The sequence below is a fragment of the Callospermophilus lateralis genome, chromosome 7, assembly GCF_048772815.1.
Source record: "Callospermophilus lateralis isolate mCalLat2 chromosome 7, mCalLat2.hap1, whole genome shotgun sequence".
NCBI classification, from domain to species: domain Eukaryota; kingdom Metazoa; phylum Chordata; class Mammalia; order Rodentia; family Sciuridae; genus Callospermophilus; species Callospermophilus lateralis.
Window position 1 is genome coordinate 132,799,298 of NC_135311.1, and position 17,989 is coordinate 132,817,286.

The 17,989-nt window shown below is 53.9% G+C and overlaps 1 protein-coding gene across 9 annotated transcripts in view; it reads right to left on the minus strand.

Annotated features, from left to right (window-relative positions):
• The window catches only part of Crocc (ciliary rootlet coiled-coil, rootletin), a 44,410-nt gene that overhangs the window by 14,795 nt on the left and 11,626 nt on the right, over window positions 1-17,989 (minus strand). For 7 of the 9 annotated variants that reach the window (XM_076861188.2, XM_076861185.2, XM_076861182.2 and 4 more), the window contains exons 6-22: window positions 17,921-17,982; window positions 17,670-17,835; window positions 17,072-17,178; window positions 13,506-13,742; window positions 12,949-13,045; window positions 12,369-12,452; window positions 11,778-12,011; window positions 10,943-11,142; window positions 7,781-7,963; window positions 6,542-6,686; window positions 5,848-5,994; window positions 5,296-5,526; window positions 4,333-4,526; window positions 3,970-4,097; window positions 2,646-2,815; window positions 947-1,126; window positions 233-367 (exon numbers count right to left, since the gene is read on the minus strand). In XM_076861188.2, coding sequence (XP_076717303.2) covers window positions 233-367; window positions 947-1,126; window positions 2,646-2,815; window positions 3,970-4,097; window positions 4,333-4,526; window positions 5,296-5,526; window positions 5,848-5,994; window positions 6,542-6,686; window positions 7,781-7,963; window positions 10,943-11,142; window positions 11,778-12,011; window positions 12,369-12,452; window positions 12,949-13,045; window positions 13,506-13,742; window positions 17,072-17,178; window positions 17,670-17,835; window positions 17,921-17,982 — 2,700 coding nt within the window. Of the gene's footprint in view, window positions 1-232; window positions 368-946; window positions 1,127-2,645; window positions 2,816-3,969; window positions 4,098-4,332; window positions 4,527-5,295; window positions 5,527-5,847; window positions 5,995-6,541; window positions 6,687-7,780; window positions 7,964-10,942; window positions 11,143-11,777; window positions 12,012-12,368; window positions 12,453-12,948; window positions 13,046-13,505; window positions 13,743-17,071; window positions 17,179-17,576; window positions 17,632-17,669; window positions 17,836-17,920; window positions 17,983-17,989 lie in introns of those variants that run through there. The other 2 variants (XM_076861183.2, XM_076861189.2) reach the window with 2 other exon arrangements.

The window sequence follows — 17,989 nt, forward strand, 5'->3', positions numbered from 1 at the left end:
TCACCCCACGACACCTATTTAAGTGTTATTGGCACAGCTGGTCTCTCCCCTGAACAAGGGGACTCAGCAGGGCAGAGCTGTGTGTCCATCCCTCACACAAGGATTCCCGAAGAAGGGCTGAACCTCCACAGCCTGGAAGCTCCACAAGGAGGCCAAGCCTCCCCTCTAGAGGGCCTCCTCCGGCGGAGCTGTGCCTCCCTATTCAGAAGGTGCCACTGCTTGACCGCCCTACCCGGTCGTGCTCCTGCCGGCTCCGCGCATCTCGCTTCTGCCGCTCCATCTCCAGGGAGACGGCGGCCAGGCTGTGCTGGGTGCCCATCAGCTTCTCTGACAGTGCTGTTTTCTCGGACTCCTTCAAAGACAAGGCCTGGGCAGAGGCAAGGAACACAGGGTTGGGGGACTGGCTGGTCCTCGGGGCAGCCGGGGACCTTCCCCCACTCTGCCTGGACATGAACCTGATCCACGGACCTCACTCACCCACCACTCCGAGGCAAAGTCTTTCATTGTTCCCATTTTTATAGGTGAGCAAACTGAGGCTCAAAGAGGTAAAGAGACTGACCCTGGCAAAGAGGAGAGATGGGTACAGTCTGCCCTGTGTCGTACATTGTGGAAAAGTCAGGAATTCGTTCTCTGGGAGAGGGTCAGCTGCTGCCATGGGCATCATGGGGACTGACCAGAAGGCAGTCATGAGGACACCCGCCCAGCCTGGGTAGGGGGACGGATGGGAGAATGAGGAACAGCTTTCCAGGGTTATGACCTGCTCCCAGGCATGGGGTTCAGCGATGCTTCACACACACCCCTCACCTCCCCAACCTACAGGTGAAGAAACTGAGGCCCAGAGAGGGAAGCAGCCTGCCTCAGCCTCCTGACTGCAAGGTGGCCACGTGGGGACCAGCTATGGAACGAGGCCTGGGGAGCCGTGCAGGCCACACCAGAACTCACGCACCTGCTGCTTCTCGCTCTCGGCCAGGAGCAAGCCCTCGTCGCGCTCCTGCTGCAGGGCAGCTATCTCCTCGCTCAGCTCCTCCTTCTCGGCCTCCAGCCGGGCCAGCAGCTCCTCCCGCTCCCGCTGCAGCTGGCCCTGCAGCTGGGCCCGCTCAGCCTGCAGCTCGCGCCATGCGGCTTCCTGGGGGGCCAGGGCGGGCACATGAGACCCACCGGAAGGGGCCCAAGCAGCCCCTCATTCACATCAAGGCAGAAAAGGCCATCTGTTCCCAAAGCTCGGACAGGGCAGGTGACCTTTTCACCAAGACAGGCGATAAGGGAAATGAAGGCACAGGCCAGGGCTGTGAGAGCCTCAGGGAGCAGGAGCGGCCCCAGATGTGGCATAGAACATTCTCCGGAGGAGGGTGGAAGAGCAGCCAGCCAGGCAAAGAGAGAAAAGAGAGTGAGCCCAGGAATACAGCCACCAAGGCCCGGGACAGAGTAAGCAGGATGTGCTGGGAACCAAGGGGTCCCGGTGGGCAAGGGGGCCAGAGCCACGCTTCCCACCCAGCAGCCAGGCTAGGCCAGGCCAGGGGGGTTGCAGGGAATTTGAGGATAGTGGGGGAAAAGCAAGGGGTGGGGCATAAGGGGATCGAAGGAGTCTGGCCCCCCAGGGAGGGGGTGGGGGGCCAGGAAGAGCTCATAGGTGAAGGACAGCCCATTTCAAGGTGCCGAGGGCAGGTGCCTGGCCCCAGCACTGGCCCCTGGATGCTGAGAGAAGCAGGATGGGGGCCTCTTCTTCAAGTGTTATGCTGCTACCTGCTGGGAGGGGTGCTGATATTCACCCAAATCCACTGAGACCCAGGGTGACCCTCACAGCAGCAGCCTGACACTGTCAGAATCAGACATCCAGGCTGGGTGGCTCAGGGCATCTGTCTTGAGAGCTGCTCTGAAGAGTATCCCAATATCAGTAATAATAATTTGTAAAGCACTGATTAAGTACCAGTCACCATCCAAATCCCTCTATATGGATCACCTCACCTCCTCCTCCTAGTACCTCATACTTCTCTATCTCCATTTCTACTGATAGGAAATGAAGACACAGAGACCTTAGCATCACCAGTGTGTGACCAAGATCAGATTCAAACTCAGGAACTACAAATCCTCATTCTGCCCCCTTCCCTTTCTTACATGTTCAGGTGCCAGTGATCTTTCATTTGCAAATAGTGTATCACAAATGAAAAGTACTTTTCTGCTATATATATCCTGGGCACTGGAGATTGAATCCAGGGGTACTTAACCACTAGCCACATCTCCAATCCTTTTTTCGATTTTATTTAGAAACAGGGTCTTGCTGCATTGCTTAGGGCCTCCTTAAGTTGCCAACACTGGCTTTGAATACTAGATCCTCCTGCCTCAGCCTCCTGAACTGCTGGGATTACATGCCCTGCAACGTTGGCCTTTCTTCAATGTGATCATGAACCCCCTGCATCAGAATCACCAGGGTGGGAACTAAATCTGGGGTCTGGGAATCTGCATATTTGATAAGGACACCCCTATCCCCATGGATCTTCCCAACTAGCTGCCCCTAGGGCTTCCACCGTAGAAATGAAGTCCTGTTTCTCAGATGTGGACACGGAGGCAGAGCAAGAAAGAGGACTCTGTGGGTACAGAGGAGACAATGGCTCAGAGCCCTAACCGCCCCTACAAGGTGCTCATACCTTCTCACGCTGGAGTCGCTGCAAGTCCTCCTCGTGGGCTGCCCGTTCCTCCCGCAAAGAGGCCTGGGCCTCCCGCTCCGCCTGCACCAGCTTCTGAGCCATTAGCTCCTTGTCCAGAGCTGCTTTCTCTTCTGCAGTTACCATCTGCTGCCTCAGGCCTGCCAGCTCACCTGCACAAGAGGGAGGGTGGATACAAACAAGGTTAGGGCAAAACCTTCCCTCAAGCCAGCAAACTGCAGCCAGGTGACCAGATGGTAGAACCCGGAGGGGAGAAGCTTCATCTGGCATCTGGGCTGGTTTCCTTGGAGAAGTGGCTCATTCTCTCTGGACCTCAGTTTTTCCATCTGCTGCATGGGCCCACTGGCTCTGTCTGCCTACCTAGAATATCACAAAAGGGGGGCCCCCACAAACGGGAAGGATGTCAAATATAACCACTCCCGTTTGGGCTGCATATATGGTTACTGGCGATAAAACCCGTAGCTTCCTGCATGCTAAGCCCACACTCCCAGCCCTTTTCGTTTTTATTTTGGGTCTCAATAAGTTGCCCAGGTTGGCCTTGAACTTGCTATCCTCTTGCCTCAGCCTCCCAAGTTGCTGGGATTGCAGGCACGGTCACAGCACCTGGCTATACCCTGTTATTGACTGAGCACACCACAGTCAAGCACCTGGGTTATATCCCACAATTTCATCTCACCTACATAACATGCCTAGTTTATTTTTATCCTCATTCACAGATGAGGAAACAGAGAGATCAGTAATTTTGCAATGCTGTCCAGCTCCACACAAAGCATCCCCTTTACTGACTAATGATATAAGCATTCTTAGTCAAGTGTCAACTATCAGCACTCACACAGGTGACAATGCGATGGTGTGTCCTTCTGTGGACCACCCAAACACCATCTCCTGGTGGGAAACCCACCAGCATTTCCCTTCCTGGTTCTGTCTGCTTAGGTGGACGTAAACAGGAAGTCAATTTCCATAACCCAGGTAAGTGCCGCGTTGATGTTTAGAGCGCAGGAAGAGCCATGCGCTAGAGAAAGTCGGGACACACAGGAAGTGTTGAGTGTCCTGGGAAAAGCAGCCGCTGGCTCTGCAGGAGAACTCAGAAGTCTCTTGCCGCCCAGAGGACAGCAAAGCCACAGCAGCTCCTGCTGAGTCAGGCCACCTGTGCCTCTCGCCTCATCCTGGCAAGGGTTTAGCCAGAGCAGGAATCTGGGGCCCAGAGAGGGAGGGGCTGTTCCGGGGAAGCTGAAACCTCTTAGGTCAATGCTGCCTGCCTGGGGGAATCCCAGAACCTGGTGTCCCAGTCCCTGGCCCCTCGTACCAGTCAGGGTCTCCTTGGCCAGCAACAGGGCCTGTCCATCTGCTTCTAGCTGCCCCCGGCGCGCCTCGAGCTGGGCCAGCTGCGTCTGCACCTCGAACAGGCTGCTCTCCAGGGCTGCCTTCTCCACGCTGCAGTACACAAGCCCCTGAGGCCATGAGCCTCAGCCTCAACAGCCCAGGTAACTGGCTCTCAGGGCGTGCCCAGCCCCGGGCCCAGTGCCAGCCTCCCTGCCTAGCTGGGCCACGCTCCCCTGGGGAAGGCTGAGCCACAGCAAGGGCATGTTGGCAAGCCAGGCTCCTAAGTAACGGCCCCTGTGGGCCAACGCCAGGCCCTGGGGGTGCTGGGCAGAGCCCAAGACCTTACCGCAGGCGAGTGGCCTCCTCTGACAGGGCCTGGCAATCGCGCTCCGCCGCCGCCAGCTGCACAGCCAAGCCGGCCCGCTCCTTGGCCAGCGCCTCCTTCTCCCGGGCCACTCGCTCCAGTGCCTCCACCTGCCGCTGGGACTCCCGCCGGGCCTGCTCCAGCTCCTGCTCCCGCCCGCTCAGCTGCCGGGAGAGCTGGCCCCCACCAGGGACTGTGAGCACCACTTTCAGAACCCCGGACCCGTTCATCACATGGCACCTCAACTCGGGGTCTGACCCAGCTCCCGCCGGCGGGCAGGAGGCCCAGGGTTGAGCCCAGGCTCTGCCCTGCTATGTGATCTGCAATGGGCACTCCAGCCTTTTCTAGATGCACAGCGCACATGTGTGCAAAAACAAGGCCCTCACTCAGTCTGGGAGTGAGGGGCAACAACCCTTCCTCACCCCAAAACTTGCAGAACAGCTGAACATATAAAACCGACCAGGGGAGCTGCTCTGCTGGCTGGAGTGGAGGGCGGAAGCCACTTCCGGCTCCCCTTTCACCTTATCCAGATGCCCCTCCAGGAACCGGACTCACTCCAGGACATTAAGTTCCTAGGTCCCTGAAGCCCTAGGGTCCCTTGCAGCTGTGACATCCCAAAATGTCTGATTCTGATCCCTCAAGCCTCTCCACACCACCATGTGCTACACCCGTGCCAACAGCTGACAGCAGGCCCCTCTGCTGGGCTCTTAGTTTCCTCACCTATTGTTCATGACACTCTTGACAAGAACTCTCAGCCCCAAGTTACTGGCGGGGTGACTGAGGCACAGGGAAGTGGGACAGCTCACTCAGAACTATCGTTCATGACACTCTTGACAAGAACTCTCAGCCCCGAATTACTGACGGGGTGACTGAGCACAGGGAAGTGGTACAGCTCACTCAGACGCAGGTTCCTAGGCCGGGCCTGTCCCCCTCTGCTCCGCCCACCTGAGCCAGCTGTTCCTGCAGCCCGCTACGTTCGCTGCGCAGCTCAGGCAGCTGCTGCTCCAGGGCCTCCCGGGCCTTTTCCGTGGCGTGTAGGGCGCCCTCCAGGCCCTGCCGCTCCACCTCCTGCTCCAGCCGCAGCTGCTCCAGCCTCTGCTGCTCCTCCAGAGCCAAGGTGGCCTCCTGCTCTGCCTGACGCTGCCGGCCCAGCAAGGCCACCTTTTCCTCCTCCAGCTGCAGGGGTGAGTGTGGCGGGAGGGTAAGCAAGGGTTCCTCCCAGGACAGGGATGCTCCTCCACTCACCCACTGATCAGCCCAGGAGAGGGCCTGGGGAAAGGGGCAGGGTGTGTGGACACTGACAAGGGAGAATGAAGAAGGACCCCTCCTGTGAGACCAGGAGAGAGCAGACAGAGTGGAGACAGACGAAGACAGACACAGGAGTGGCAAAGACCAAAACAGACGGGTGCAGGGTGTGAGGGTCTGGGACACTTCAGTGGGGTCTCCCCGATGGGGAGGACAGGTGGACCAGGCCTCTGGGCCCACGACACGATGTACCTGGGCGACAAGGCGGTTCAGTCCCAGCTTGTCCTGGGCGAGGCTCTCGTTGAGGGCACTTAGCTTGGACAAGGAGTCCCGCAGAGAAGCCTCCTCTGCCCTCAGCTTGGTCATGGACAGCTCGAGCTCCACGCGGCCAGCCTCAGCCTGCAGGGAGGGGACCATGTGTCAGAGCCAGTCAGGTGGAGAGAGACGGGTGGGTGGGAAGAGACAGGGACAGGCGCAGAGATGGACCTCGGGATGGTGTAGGAAGATAAGTCAGGAAATTCCCTGCTCAGGGAGGAGGCTGCAGCCTGTGAGGACATTAAGAAGCTGCACGCTGCAGAGCTGGAGGGAAAGAGAACCCAGGCGATGCCGCAGCACGGGGCCAAGGCTCAGGGCTTCCCCTGAGTGAAGCCTAAGGATGGTACCTCTCAGGGTCCAGGGTGAGGGGAATGGGGCAGGTTCCCACTGAAAACTTTCTGGACCATGGCCCCACCTCCCACAGACACAGGACCTCGGTCTAGATACTGCCCGGGAGCATCTGGAAAAGCAGGAATATGGCCACTAAGAAAAGTCAGCCTGGTCCACAGGGAGAGGTCAGTCTGTGACCAGGCTCCAATGTCAGCCAAGGATCAGTCTGTGGCCATACTGGGAAGACCTGGGACCTAGGGTCAGAGGTAGGTGTGTAGTCGTGTGGTAAATGGGGACCCACCTTGGTCAGCGCCTCGGCCACCTCTGCCTTCTCGGCCTGCAGCATGTCCCGCTGCAGCGTGGCGCAGCTCAGTGCCTCCCTCACCTCCACCAGCTCCTTTGCCAGCCCCGAGCGCTTCACTTCCAGCTGCTCTAGCTGTCTATGGCTGTGGGACAGAAGACAGGCAGGTGCCTCATGTCACTTCTCTGTCCTGGCCACCTGCAACCAGCAGGTTGCTGGGCAAGAGCCTTACACCCAAGGACAGCCAACCCCCTGCCTGTTAACTCCCTGACTCTGAGCATCCGTTTCCACATCTGCAAAATGGGGTGTTACCTGCCTTAAGAAGTCATTATGAGAATGTGTATTACTCTACAGGAAATGCTTAAAATAGTGTTTGACACATCTTCCCAAGCAAGAACAACATCCACTCCTACAGTGCACTAAACGTCAAACCTGTGTCTTAGAGACCCACACAGTGCAGGCTCCAATCCCAACTCTTTCACCATGTACCCTGGGACAAGTTTCATGACCTCTCTGACTCAGTTTCAACATCCACAAAATGCAGATAACACCTTCTACATCACAGACTTACAATGAGAGTTAAACAAGAGAACCTTGGTGCACTGGCACTTCTTTTTTTTTTAGTTGTAGATGGACACAATACCTTTGTTTTTATTTTTATGTGGTGCCGGGGGATCAAACCCAATGCCTCATGCATGCTAAGCAAGCGCTCTACCACTGAACCACAACCCCAGCCCTTAAATTTTTTAATAAGAATATTATTAATAGTTATTTTAATTTTAATTGTTATAGTTCTTATAATTCAAACTCTGCCTCCTACCAGTTCTCTGATGCTAGGTAAGTGACTCGCCTCCCTGAGTCTCTTTCCCCAAAGTGGGGCTGGTTAGCCGGGCTCAAGGGAACAGACCTGTTGTCCAGCTACTTAGGAGGCTGAGGCAGGAGGACTGCTTGAGCCCAGGAGGGCCAGGCTCTAGTGCACTATGCCCATCAAGTATCCGCACTAAGTTTGGCATCAAAATGGTGACCTCCCAGCAGCAAAAAGCCTCCTGGCCTCCTAAGGAGGGGTCCATTGGCCCAGGTAGAAGTGGGGTAGAAGACAAGGCGCCAGTGCAACACCAGAGGCCTCCTCCAGGTGGCAGGAGGCTCAGGACAGAGGAGGTGCCCAGGGGCTTGCAGTGAGAGCCAGGAGGCTCCCTGGGAGGCCTCTGGGAGCTGGTGGAGAGGTGAGGAGCTGCCCACCTGCGCTCAAGCTCCCTTTGTGTCCTGGCGCCGTTCTGAACCGCATCCTCCTGCTCTTCCTCCAGCCGGTCCCGCTGGCGCCGCAGCTCCTCCTGGGCAGCCTGCAGCTTCTCCAGTTCCTGCCGCAGTCCCTTGGCCTGCTCCTGGGCCGCCTGCAGGTTGTGGGCCAAGCTGCCCTTCTCCCTGCAGGACAAGGGATAGTGGAGCAGCAAGCGCTGTTATGGCTGCTCTCCCCGCAAAGAAGCCAGGCTGTGCCACTGCCCAGGAGCTGCGTCCTCTGTCCTCCCAGGACTCTCACTCCAGGAAGCCTGTTCTGATGCTCCCCTGGCTGATTCAGCTCACCCACACCTCCCAGCAGGAGCCTGGCTTTCTTCCCCGAGCCTGCCCACTTGAAGGCCTAGTGGGATGGAAGAAGGTGCTGCATTACCTGTGAGTCCCCCCACCAAGTGCAAAAGGCCAGGAGTAGGCTCCTGGAACACACGGGCAATTTGGCAGCCAGTTCTGCTAAGCCACACAGACACAAAAGGCCCCCAGGATACTCCTCCTCCACAATCCTAGCAAGCCCAACAGAGCTGCACCTGTCCAGATCAGCTCCCGCTGCACAGAACAGCAGTACCTGGCAGCCACAGCAGGGGAGCGTGTGACTGCCACTGGGAATCCCAAAAGCTTGCAGGGAGCCGCCATTCTCCACAACTCTAATAGTCACAAGTAGGGGCAGGGGCTGATTGTAACACCTTCTTTCAAGCCAGCTGGGGTTTCTGGCTCAGGTTTACGGCTTCCCTCTCTTCCCTCGAAGTTGCAGTCCCCAAATATGCTAGATACTAATGCTGGCAGTGGGTGGGGAAAAGCTTATATGACATGACATTAAGTAAAAATAGCGGAATGCAAAACGGGCTGCTCGCTGATCAGCACTACTTAAAAAAGCCATCTCCTTCCCAGGCAGGGAAATCATGGGTGGCCACCCAATGGGCCTGAATTCTAATTCTACCCTGCCCACCGGGCCACACCTGCTTTGTGAGATTGGGCAAGTCTCTCATCTCCATACAGTGAGTTCCAAACTGCAGGAGTCTGACAGAAAGACTGAGATGATACACATGAAGCACTTGGCAAACATGGTGGGTGTACAAGTGCCCCTACTCTGCCACCTCACTGCCTGGAAACACAATAGAAACAAAACAAATACCCTACTAGGGGTTCAGAGGAGCAGGTGAGGCTGTGAGGGGCCCCCCCTTTCGAGTTCCCCTCATCCTTCACATTTTTTGTTAAACACTTCTAATTAGGAAGATAAAACAAAAATTACCATGTAGCTGAGAGGTAGATAATTTCTTTTCTTAAAAATCTCTAGGAACAGGCTGGGGTTATGGCTCAGTGGCAGAGAGCTTGCCTAGCATGTGTGAGGCACTGGGTTTGATCCTTAGCACTGCATATAAATAAACAAATAAAATAAAGGCACGCTGTCCATCTACAACTACCAAAAAAAGAGGGGGGGCCAGGTTGTGACTCAGTGGTAGAGCACTTGCCTAGCATGCGTGAGGCACTGGGTTCGATCCCCGGCACCATATAAAAGTAAACAAATAAATAAAGATATTGTGTCCGTCTTAAAAAACAACAACAACAACTCTAGGACGCTGGCTGCAGTGGCACACACACGAATGTAGTCCCAGCAGTTCGGGAGGCAGAGGCAGGAGGATCGCCAAGTTCAAAGCCAGTCTCAGCAATTCAGCAAAGCCCTAAGTAACTGAGCAAGACCTTAGTCACAAAAATAAAGCCAGGCCTATAATCCCAGTGGCTCAGAGGCTGAGATAGGGGGATTGCAAATTCAAAGCCATACTCAGCAATGGTGAGGCGCTGACCAACTTGGAAAGACCCTGTCTCTAAATAAAACACAAAATAGGGCTCGGAATGTGGCTCAGTGGTTATGTGCCTCTGGGTTCAATCCCCAATACCAAAAAAGCAAATCTCCAGGAAGCCAAGTATGGTAGCACATGCCTGTAATCCCAGTGAGTAGGGAGGCTGAGGCAGGAGGATCACAAGTTCAAGGGCAATTTAGCAAGGCCCTAAGCAACTTAGTGAGAATCTGTCTCAAAATCAAAAATAAGGGCTGATGTTGTGGCTTAGAGGTACAGCGCTTGCCTAGCATGTGTGAGACACTGCGTTCGATCCTCAGCACCATATAAAGTAAAATAAAGACACTGTGTCCACCTATACCTAAAAAATATTTTTAAAAAATAAAATAAAAAGGTGCAGTCAGATTCAATGTACAGTACAAAAACATATAAAAAAATTTTTTAAATGCCCTCTAGGAAACAGTCTCAAAACAACATTGTCAAAATTTCCCTGAGAAACTGGGCACACTGGTGCACACCTGTAATCCCAAGTTTGTAGTCAGCCTCAGCAACTTAGTGAGACCCTTGGCAACTTAATGAGATTGTCTCAGAGTAGAAAATAAAAGGAGCTGATGGTTGGGGCTGGGGTTGTGTTCAGCAGTAGAGTGCTCACAAAGAACACGTGAGGTGCTGGGTTTGATCCTCAGCACCTCATAAACAAATAAATAAATAAAGTTATTGTGTCCAACTACAACTAAAAATATTTTTTAAAAGTGGGGGAGGACTGGTGTTATGGCTCAGTGGTAGAGTGCTCGCCTCATATGTGCGAGGCCCTGGGTTCGATCCTCAGCACCACATAAAAATTAACAAATAAAAAATTAAGGTATTGTGTCCAACTACAACTAAAAAATAAACATATTTTTAAAAAGATCATTTAAAAGTGGGGGGGGGGGGCTAGTGGTAAATTATCCTGAGTTCAGTCCCTAGTATCAAAAAAAAAAAAAAAAAAGAATTTTCTGAGAAGAGGGAGATGTTCTATAGCCATGTGTAGATCTAGAGCACTTGAAATGTGGCTGATGCAACTGAGAAATGAATTTTAACTTTCGTGTGTGCGTGCAGTGCTGGGAACTGAACTCGGGTCCTAAAGCAGCAGCTCTACCACTGAGCTACATCCCCAGCCCGTTTGGTAAAACTTTAATTGATTTAAAATTGAATAGACACATGTGACCAGTGGTGACCTTTTGGTGCAGAACCACCCATTTAAAGATTAGGGCTGGCCTTAGGCTCAGACACTGATTTATCCTTTATCCTCCTCCACCTCAGACATCCCAGGCACCTGCTCAGGAGTTCATTGGTGCTCCGCAGACGCTGGGCCTCACGCTGGGCATCCTCTTGGGCCTGAGCAGCCCCATCCATCTTATCCCGCAGGCGCTGCAGCTGCTCCTCTAGGGCACGCCGCTCACCCTCGCTGTCACTAAGCTGCTTCCGCAGGGTGCACATCAGGTCCTGGCTCGCCTCATAGCGACCACGCATATCCTGGGGCATGGGGGTCACTGAGTCTGGGGAGCCTACTTACTCTGCTGGTTCTGGGGAAGCACACCAGGCTACAGTGGGAGCGGGACTAGGCCGGGGCCTGGCCTGCAGCAGGAGAGGGGGCCTCAGTCCCCCCGGGATTAGGATTCCACTCCCCTCCTCTGTGGCCTCACCATTCTAACTCCTCACCTCCCCGGAGTCCCAAGCAACTCCAATCTAGGTCCCCATTAAGTTGACAACGCCTAGACCACTCTTTCCTCTGCTAGTTTCAGACTCCACCCGCAAGGCTCCTCCTCTGGCCCCCTGGTTCCACCCTCGAAACCTCTCGCTTCCATGCTCCTCCCGTCCCAGCAGACTCCTTCTCCCAAGGTCCTGGCTCCCTCAGGACTCTGGCTCTGCCCCCACCTCCTCCCTTCCCAGGCTTCATCCCACTTCATCCCACTGTGGGCTCCAATTCTGCCCCAGAGCTCTCAGACATCTCCTTGACACCTGGACTCCCAGGTCTGCTTACTGGCCCTGCCCCCAGGCCTACGGTCCCGCCCCAGGCTGTGGCCCCGCCCCCTGGGCGCCCAAGCCCCTCCTCCAGGAGCTTGGCTGGGACCCTGGCTGTGGCTAGGGATGCTCAGGCCCCTTCCTACCTGAACCTGCAGCTGCCTCTTGTGTAAGGCCGAATGGATCAAAGCAAGCGTGGAGGAGTCAGAGCAGGCCGGGGACGGGCCTCGGCGAGGGGAACGGCCGCGGCTGGGCGAGGAACGCCGTGGTGGGGACGGGGTCCGCTGGCCCGAGAGACCCCGCAGACTGCCGTCCAAGGTGTCTGCTGTACGCTCCGAGCCACTTAGCTGGACACCGCTCTCTGTGTCTGACAGGACGGCCTGGGGTGGGGAAGGTGGGAGCAGGAGCCCAGGGGTTGGCAGGGCCAGGCTCAGGCCAGGCAGCCTCAAGAAGTCCCTACGGGAAGCCTTGGGGTCCACCTCCCCCACGGGCGCTCAGCCCACAGCTCTCCAGCAAGGCTCATTTACTGCAAAGACACCATTCATCGGTTCGCACAGATGGCCTGGAAAGTGCCGGGCTTTCTCTCTGAGACTGGGGGCTCCCAGCGCAGGGGCGAGGTGAACTAACAGGGGTACCCAGGGCCACCACTCGCTTTAGTTCAGCCAAAGGCCACCAGAGGGCGCGGCCAGAGGCCCAAGCCTGTTTGGCCAGACCTTCCCAGAGCTCCCTTCATGCACCTGTGCCAGGTCCCTCAGCGTCTGCTGGAGCCCTTCTGTGTCCTCCATCTCCAGGGTCGCCTGGTCCTGTAGCCGCAGAGACTCCTGGAGTGAGACAAAGAGCGGTCAGGGGCTGTGCCCTAGTGTGAAACTCTACCTTCTCCTCCCTCCCTGGACGGCCACCTATCAGGCGGCCTCTATGGCTATCCATAGACCAGCTAGCAGAACCCACTGCCCTCAGAGGCCCGGAGAGGCAATGTCCTGTCCCAGTCATTGGAGGAGAGCCAGGCTCAGCCCCACACAGAAGGTAACCAATCCAGGCAGTGCCCTAGGGAGGATCCCTCTGGTGGGAGGCAACCATGCTCCTCTGGGAGCTCAGGCAGGAGGTGGAGTCCTACTCCCCTGCTCACTGGGTTGGAGAACACTCTGCAGTGGGGATCATGAGGCAGGGCCGCTGGGAGTGTGGAAAGGATACAGGAGGTGACTGTTCTTACCCTAATCCAGGCACATGATGTGGGGGTGAGTAGCATGTCTGAGTAGCCCAGCCCTAAGCCTGGGTCCATGGATCTGGTCGGGCCCTCATCTATCCACCATAACTCACCAGGGCCTCCAGCTTCTCAGTGAGGGCCTTGTTGACCTGATCCTTCTCCAGATTCTGGTTCTGAAGGCGCTCCATGGCCAGGGCCAACTCTGTCACTCTTAAGGTAGGGAAGCAACAGAGGTAAATAGGGGACCTGCCCCAGTTTCTCCTCAAACCCACTGGCTTCTGGGTCTTTTGTGTTTCCCCAAACCTGAGCAGAGCCACTAAAATCCACTTCCCTAGCTGTGTGACCCTGGGCAGGTCACTCTTCCTTCTGGGCTTCAGACTTTGCACCTATAAAATGGGACTGAGGTCACCACTGTCGTGTCTCTTTGGAAAGCACCCTGGGCTTTGTCCAGGAGGCAGAAGTTAGGGGCATGGGTCCTGTCCTCACAGGTCGAACTGCTCATGATGTGCCCTGGGAAAGAGCCCTCTGAGTCCCACACAGGGACCTGGGAAGCCTGCCTGAGCCCAAGCAGAAATAGGGTCTGATGCGTGGAACAGACACTCCCTCTCCCCGAGTCTCTAGGTGCCCCTCTGTGGGGAAGCTGAACTTGAACAGCGTCGCCACCACCCACCTAGCACTGAGTTCAGCCTTGTCCAGGTCGCTCTGCACCTGCAGCTGGGACAGGTCCTTTTCTCGGAGCACCTTGGCCTGCAGCTGCTCCTCCAGCTGGGCCTGCAGCAGCACCTGCTTCTCCTGGGCCGCCTGGGCCCGGCTCTCCGCCAGCTTCAGGCCGGCACTCAGCCCCAGGCCCACCTCTTGGACAGCCCGAGATGTCCGGGCCAGCTCCCCTCCCAGCTGCCTCAGGTCCCTGAAGAGAGCACAGGATGGGGATGGGATGCAGGGGACTACCAAATGCAAATTAAAACCACACTGAGATGTCACTTGTCACTATCAGATTGACTAAAAAAAAAATGTTACATAATGGCCAGTGTGGGTGAGGCTGCGGGGAACCAGGCCCTCCTCCAAATGGCTGGCAGGAGGGTAAATGGGTATAACTACAATGGAGACCAAACTAGGAGAGCTCAGAAAATCATGAATATATAAGCACTTTGCCCTCCAGCTCCACTAGGAATGCATCCTGCACACCCAGACACCCAGCACGAGGGGTGACCCATGTGCACTGTGTGCTGTACTGCCTGCCCCCATAAAACTCCCGCCAGGCACAGTGGTGCACACCTGTAATCCCAGTGACTCGGGAGGCTAAGGCAAGAAGATCAAGTTCAAGACCAGTCTCTGCAACTTAGCAAGACCCTATCTCAAAATAAAAAATAAAAAAGGACTAGGGATGTAGCTCAGTAGTGAAGTACCCCTGGATTTAATCCCCAGTACCAAAAAAAAAAAAAAAAAAAGTACTGGTGACAATCTAAGTATCCATCAAAAGAGGAGTGCTGGGCTGGGGTTGTGGCTCAGAGGCAGAGCAACTGCCTAGCACATGTGAGGCCCTGGGTTCAATCCTCAGCACCACATAAAAATAAATAAATAAAATAAAGGTATCCTATCCAACTACAACTAAAAAAAATAAATATTAAAAAAAGGAGTGTTATTAAATAGATTATGGTATATCCATTCAGTGACCTACTTTGCAGCCAAGGAAAACCAATGGGGAACCTCCTCCTAGACTGATATGGAGCCATCTCCCAGTAGTAACTAGTAGGTGAAGAAAGTATCTTCAAGAACTGCAAAGATGGGGCTGGGGTTGTGGCTCAGTGGTAGAGCACTCGCCTTGAAGGTGTGAAGCCCTGGGTTTGGTCCTCAGCACCACATAAAAATAAATAAATTAAACAAAGGTATCGTGTCCACCTACAACTAAAAAAAAAAATTATGAAAAAAAAGGAAGTGACTGAAAGAACAGCGTTACGTTAGATTAAGTAGAGGGAAGTGAAAGGAGGGGAAGGCAGGGGATGTGAGGATAAGAAAGATAGTAGAATGAAACAGACGTCATTACTTTATGTATGTATGTGACTGTATGACCAATGTAATTCTATAATATATATAATCAGAAAAATGAGAAATTATATCCCATCTAAGTATGATATATCAAAGTATATAAGTGTATTCTACCGTCATGTATAACTAATTAAAACAAATAAAAAATTTAAAAAAGGAACTGCAAAGATGAAACTCTACCCATATACCCATAGTATTTACCCAAAAGTGGCGGGGGGGGGGGGGGGCGGGAGGAAAGAGATGGGACTGAGAGACTTGCTATATTTGCTTGTATAGAAGAACCTTGAAAGGTCACACAGGATTTTTTTTTTTTTTTTTTTTTTTTTGACAGAATCTTTCTATGTTGCCCAGGTTGGTCTTGAACTCTTGGGCTCAAGAGATTCCCCCCCATCCCACATCAGCCTCAGGAGTGCCAGCACTACAGGCATATGTCACTGCACCTGGTTAAGGAAGGTCACTTAGGAAACTGGTGACACTGCTTGACTTGAGGAGGGGCAGGAAGTGTCTGGGATCAGGTAGGAGATTTCCTACTCTGTACCCTTGTAAAATGGGAACCTTGAGAACGCTGATTAAAACTAAAGTCTATTTCAGATCCATATGTAGGTTAAATCTGGTCCTCTCCTGAGTGAACTGTAAGGCTGGGTATCCAACAGTGAAGATAGGAAGTGCCTCATTGGCATCCAGTTACTGTACCAAGGCGAATACTGCAGCTGTCTATTCTCGGTGAATGTCTGGAGCACCAAGAGCATCACAAAGAGAGGCACACAGGCCAGAGCCTTCTGATGGAGAACACCTTCCATCCTGCAGCTTGCCAGAAAAACAAAAACGCCAACCTACATCTGATCTAGCCTCAGATCCAACGTGCAATTCACAGGAAATACAAGGAACAGAGGAACATGGTAAATGATACCTCAGGGACACAACCAGCAAAATCCAGACTATGGGAATCTCTGGGACAACTGACCCAGTTTTCCTAACAAACAATTTGAAAGAGACTTAAAAGGTCAAAAGAAAAAAAAAAAGTCACATTGTGTTAATTTTCATAGTTCCTGATCCAAACAAACTATGAAGATGAAAAATGGAAATCAGACCCTATTTCATGATATAGGAAAAGATTAATTAAAAATTTTTCATGTGGGCTGGGGTTGTGGCTCAGCAGTGGAGTGCTCGCCTGGTACGTGCGAGGCCCTGGGTTTGATCCTCAGCACCACATAACAATAAATAAGTGAAATAAAGGTATTGTGTCCAACTACAACTAAAAATAAATATTTAAAAAAAATTTTTTTTTCATGTGAAAAAGGAAACATGGGGCTAGGGGGTCATGGCTCAGTGGTGGAGCGCTTGCCTAGCATGTGTGAGGCCCTGGGCTCGATTCCCAGTACTACATATAAATAAAGGTCCAGCAACAACTAAAATATATATTTTTTTTAAAAAAGTAAACATATCAGTTTCCCGGCTGGAGGTGCAGCCCACAGCCTCACCAACTGCGTCTAGCTGACTATCCATGCTGACAAGGACACAGCCTCTGCTCAGGACCAGGCAGGGCCAGGTTCCCTACCGAGTGAGGCTCTCCTTTCATTCCTGCTGTTCCTCCAACCCCACCAGCAGCCACTCTCTCCCATCCTAGAGACTTTGCTCATGCTGTTCCCTCTGCCTGAAGCACCTGGCTCTGCTACTTCTAACCCTACCCACTCCTCAGGGCTCCCTGCAACTCCCACTTCCTTCTGGCTTCTCCACCCTTTCATCCTTCTGAGCTTCCAGAACATTCCCTTTGTCTCTGTCCATGAGCACTTGCTTCTTTGATCTAGAATTTTTGCAGGAGCCCGTCTTTTCACCATTAGATGTTGCAAGGGTTTTGGTAGCAGAATTGAGTATTCTAGTGGATTTAAAGCAGGAGCTTCAAATCTTAATTGACACAGCTGTTTGGCCTTGGGAAGGTCACTCAACCTCTCTGAGCCTTAAAGTCCTCATCTGTAGACTGGGAAATACTACAGTTTCTACCTCACAAGGACACTGTAAATATCAGGTAAAATAACAAGTGCAGAGAGCCTAGTTCTTGGTAATCCCTAGTTAAGCGTTGACCGCCGGTAATAGGCCGTTACCCCAGTTGCTCTACATCTCCATAGGGCCCAGCACACAGTAGGTGTGCTGAGTTGAGTCTCATTTAGGAGGCCGCTGGCAGGGCCTTACCTCTCAGTGCCCATCTTCACCTCGCTGACCAGCCGTCGGAACCCCACGACTTTCCTCCAGAGGAGGAGCAGGCGGTTGTGTTCGTTGCTGCAGTAGGCATTGAAGGACTGGAGGGAAGACGTGCTGCGTGAGGGGCGGGGCGGGGCGCTGGCTCCGCCCCCCATCGTGGGAGGAAGCAGGCAGAACCTTTAAGTAAGGATGGTGGCAGTCCCTATACTCAGTTATTATGAGTAAAAGAAAAGGCACACGGCCTGTGTAATCAATGTAAACTCCCGCAATCCCAGCAGCTCCGGAGGCCGGAGGCCGAGGCAGGAGGATCAAAATTTCAAAGCCTGCCTCAGCAATTTTGTGACGCCCTAAGCAACTTTGCTAGACCCTTTGCTAGACTCTAAAATATAAAAAGGGCTGGGGATGTGGCTAGTGCTCAAGCGCCCCTGGGCTCAATCCCTGGTACCAAACACAAAGCTAAACAAACAACTTTGCTATGACCATGACCTCTGCTCACCTGCGCCGGGCTGCATTTCTGCTCCCATTCCCGTGCGCCCCCCATTCCAGCGCTCCTCAAGGGCCTTGCTACCGCCAGGCTGCCCACACGCACCTCCTCCTCGCGCCTCCACGCCGCCTCCCGCTGCTCCAGCTCCTTACAGCTGCGAGTCCAGTCGCTGGTTACCTTGCGAATGTCCTCGCTCAGAGCCTGATTGGCGGAGCCTGCCTGGTCCAGCTGTTCTCGGAGCATAGCGTTCACCTGGGCCAGGCTGGCACTCCTGGGCAGGGCACAAGGGGCCAGTGGGCACTCACTCACCCAGGGGCAGCACCACCAGCCCTGCGCCCTCCTTACCACATCCTCACCTCTGCTGCTCCTCCTCCAAGCGAAGGAGCGCACTCTCCAGGTCTTGGCTGTGCTCTGTGTCCTAGATG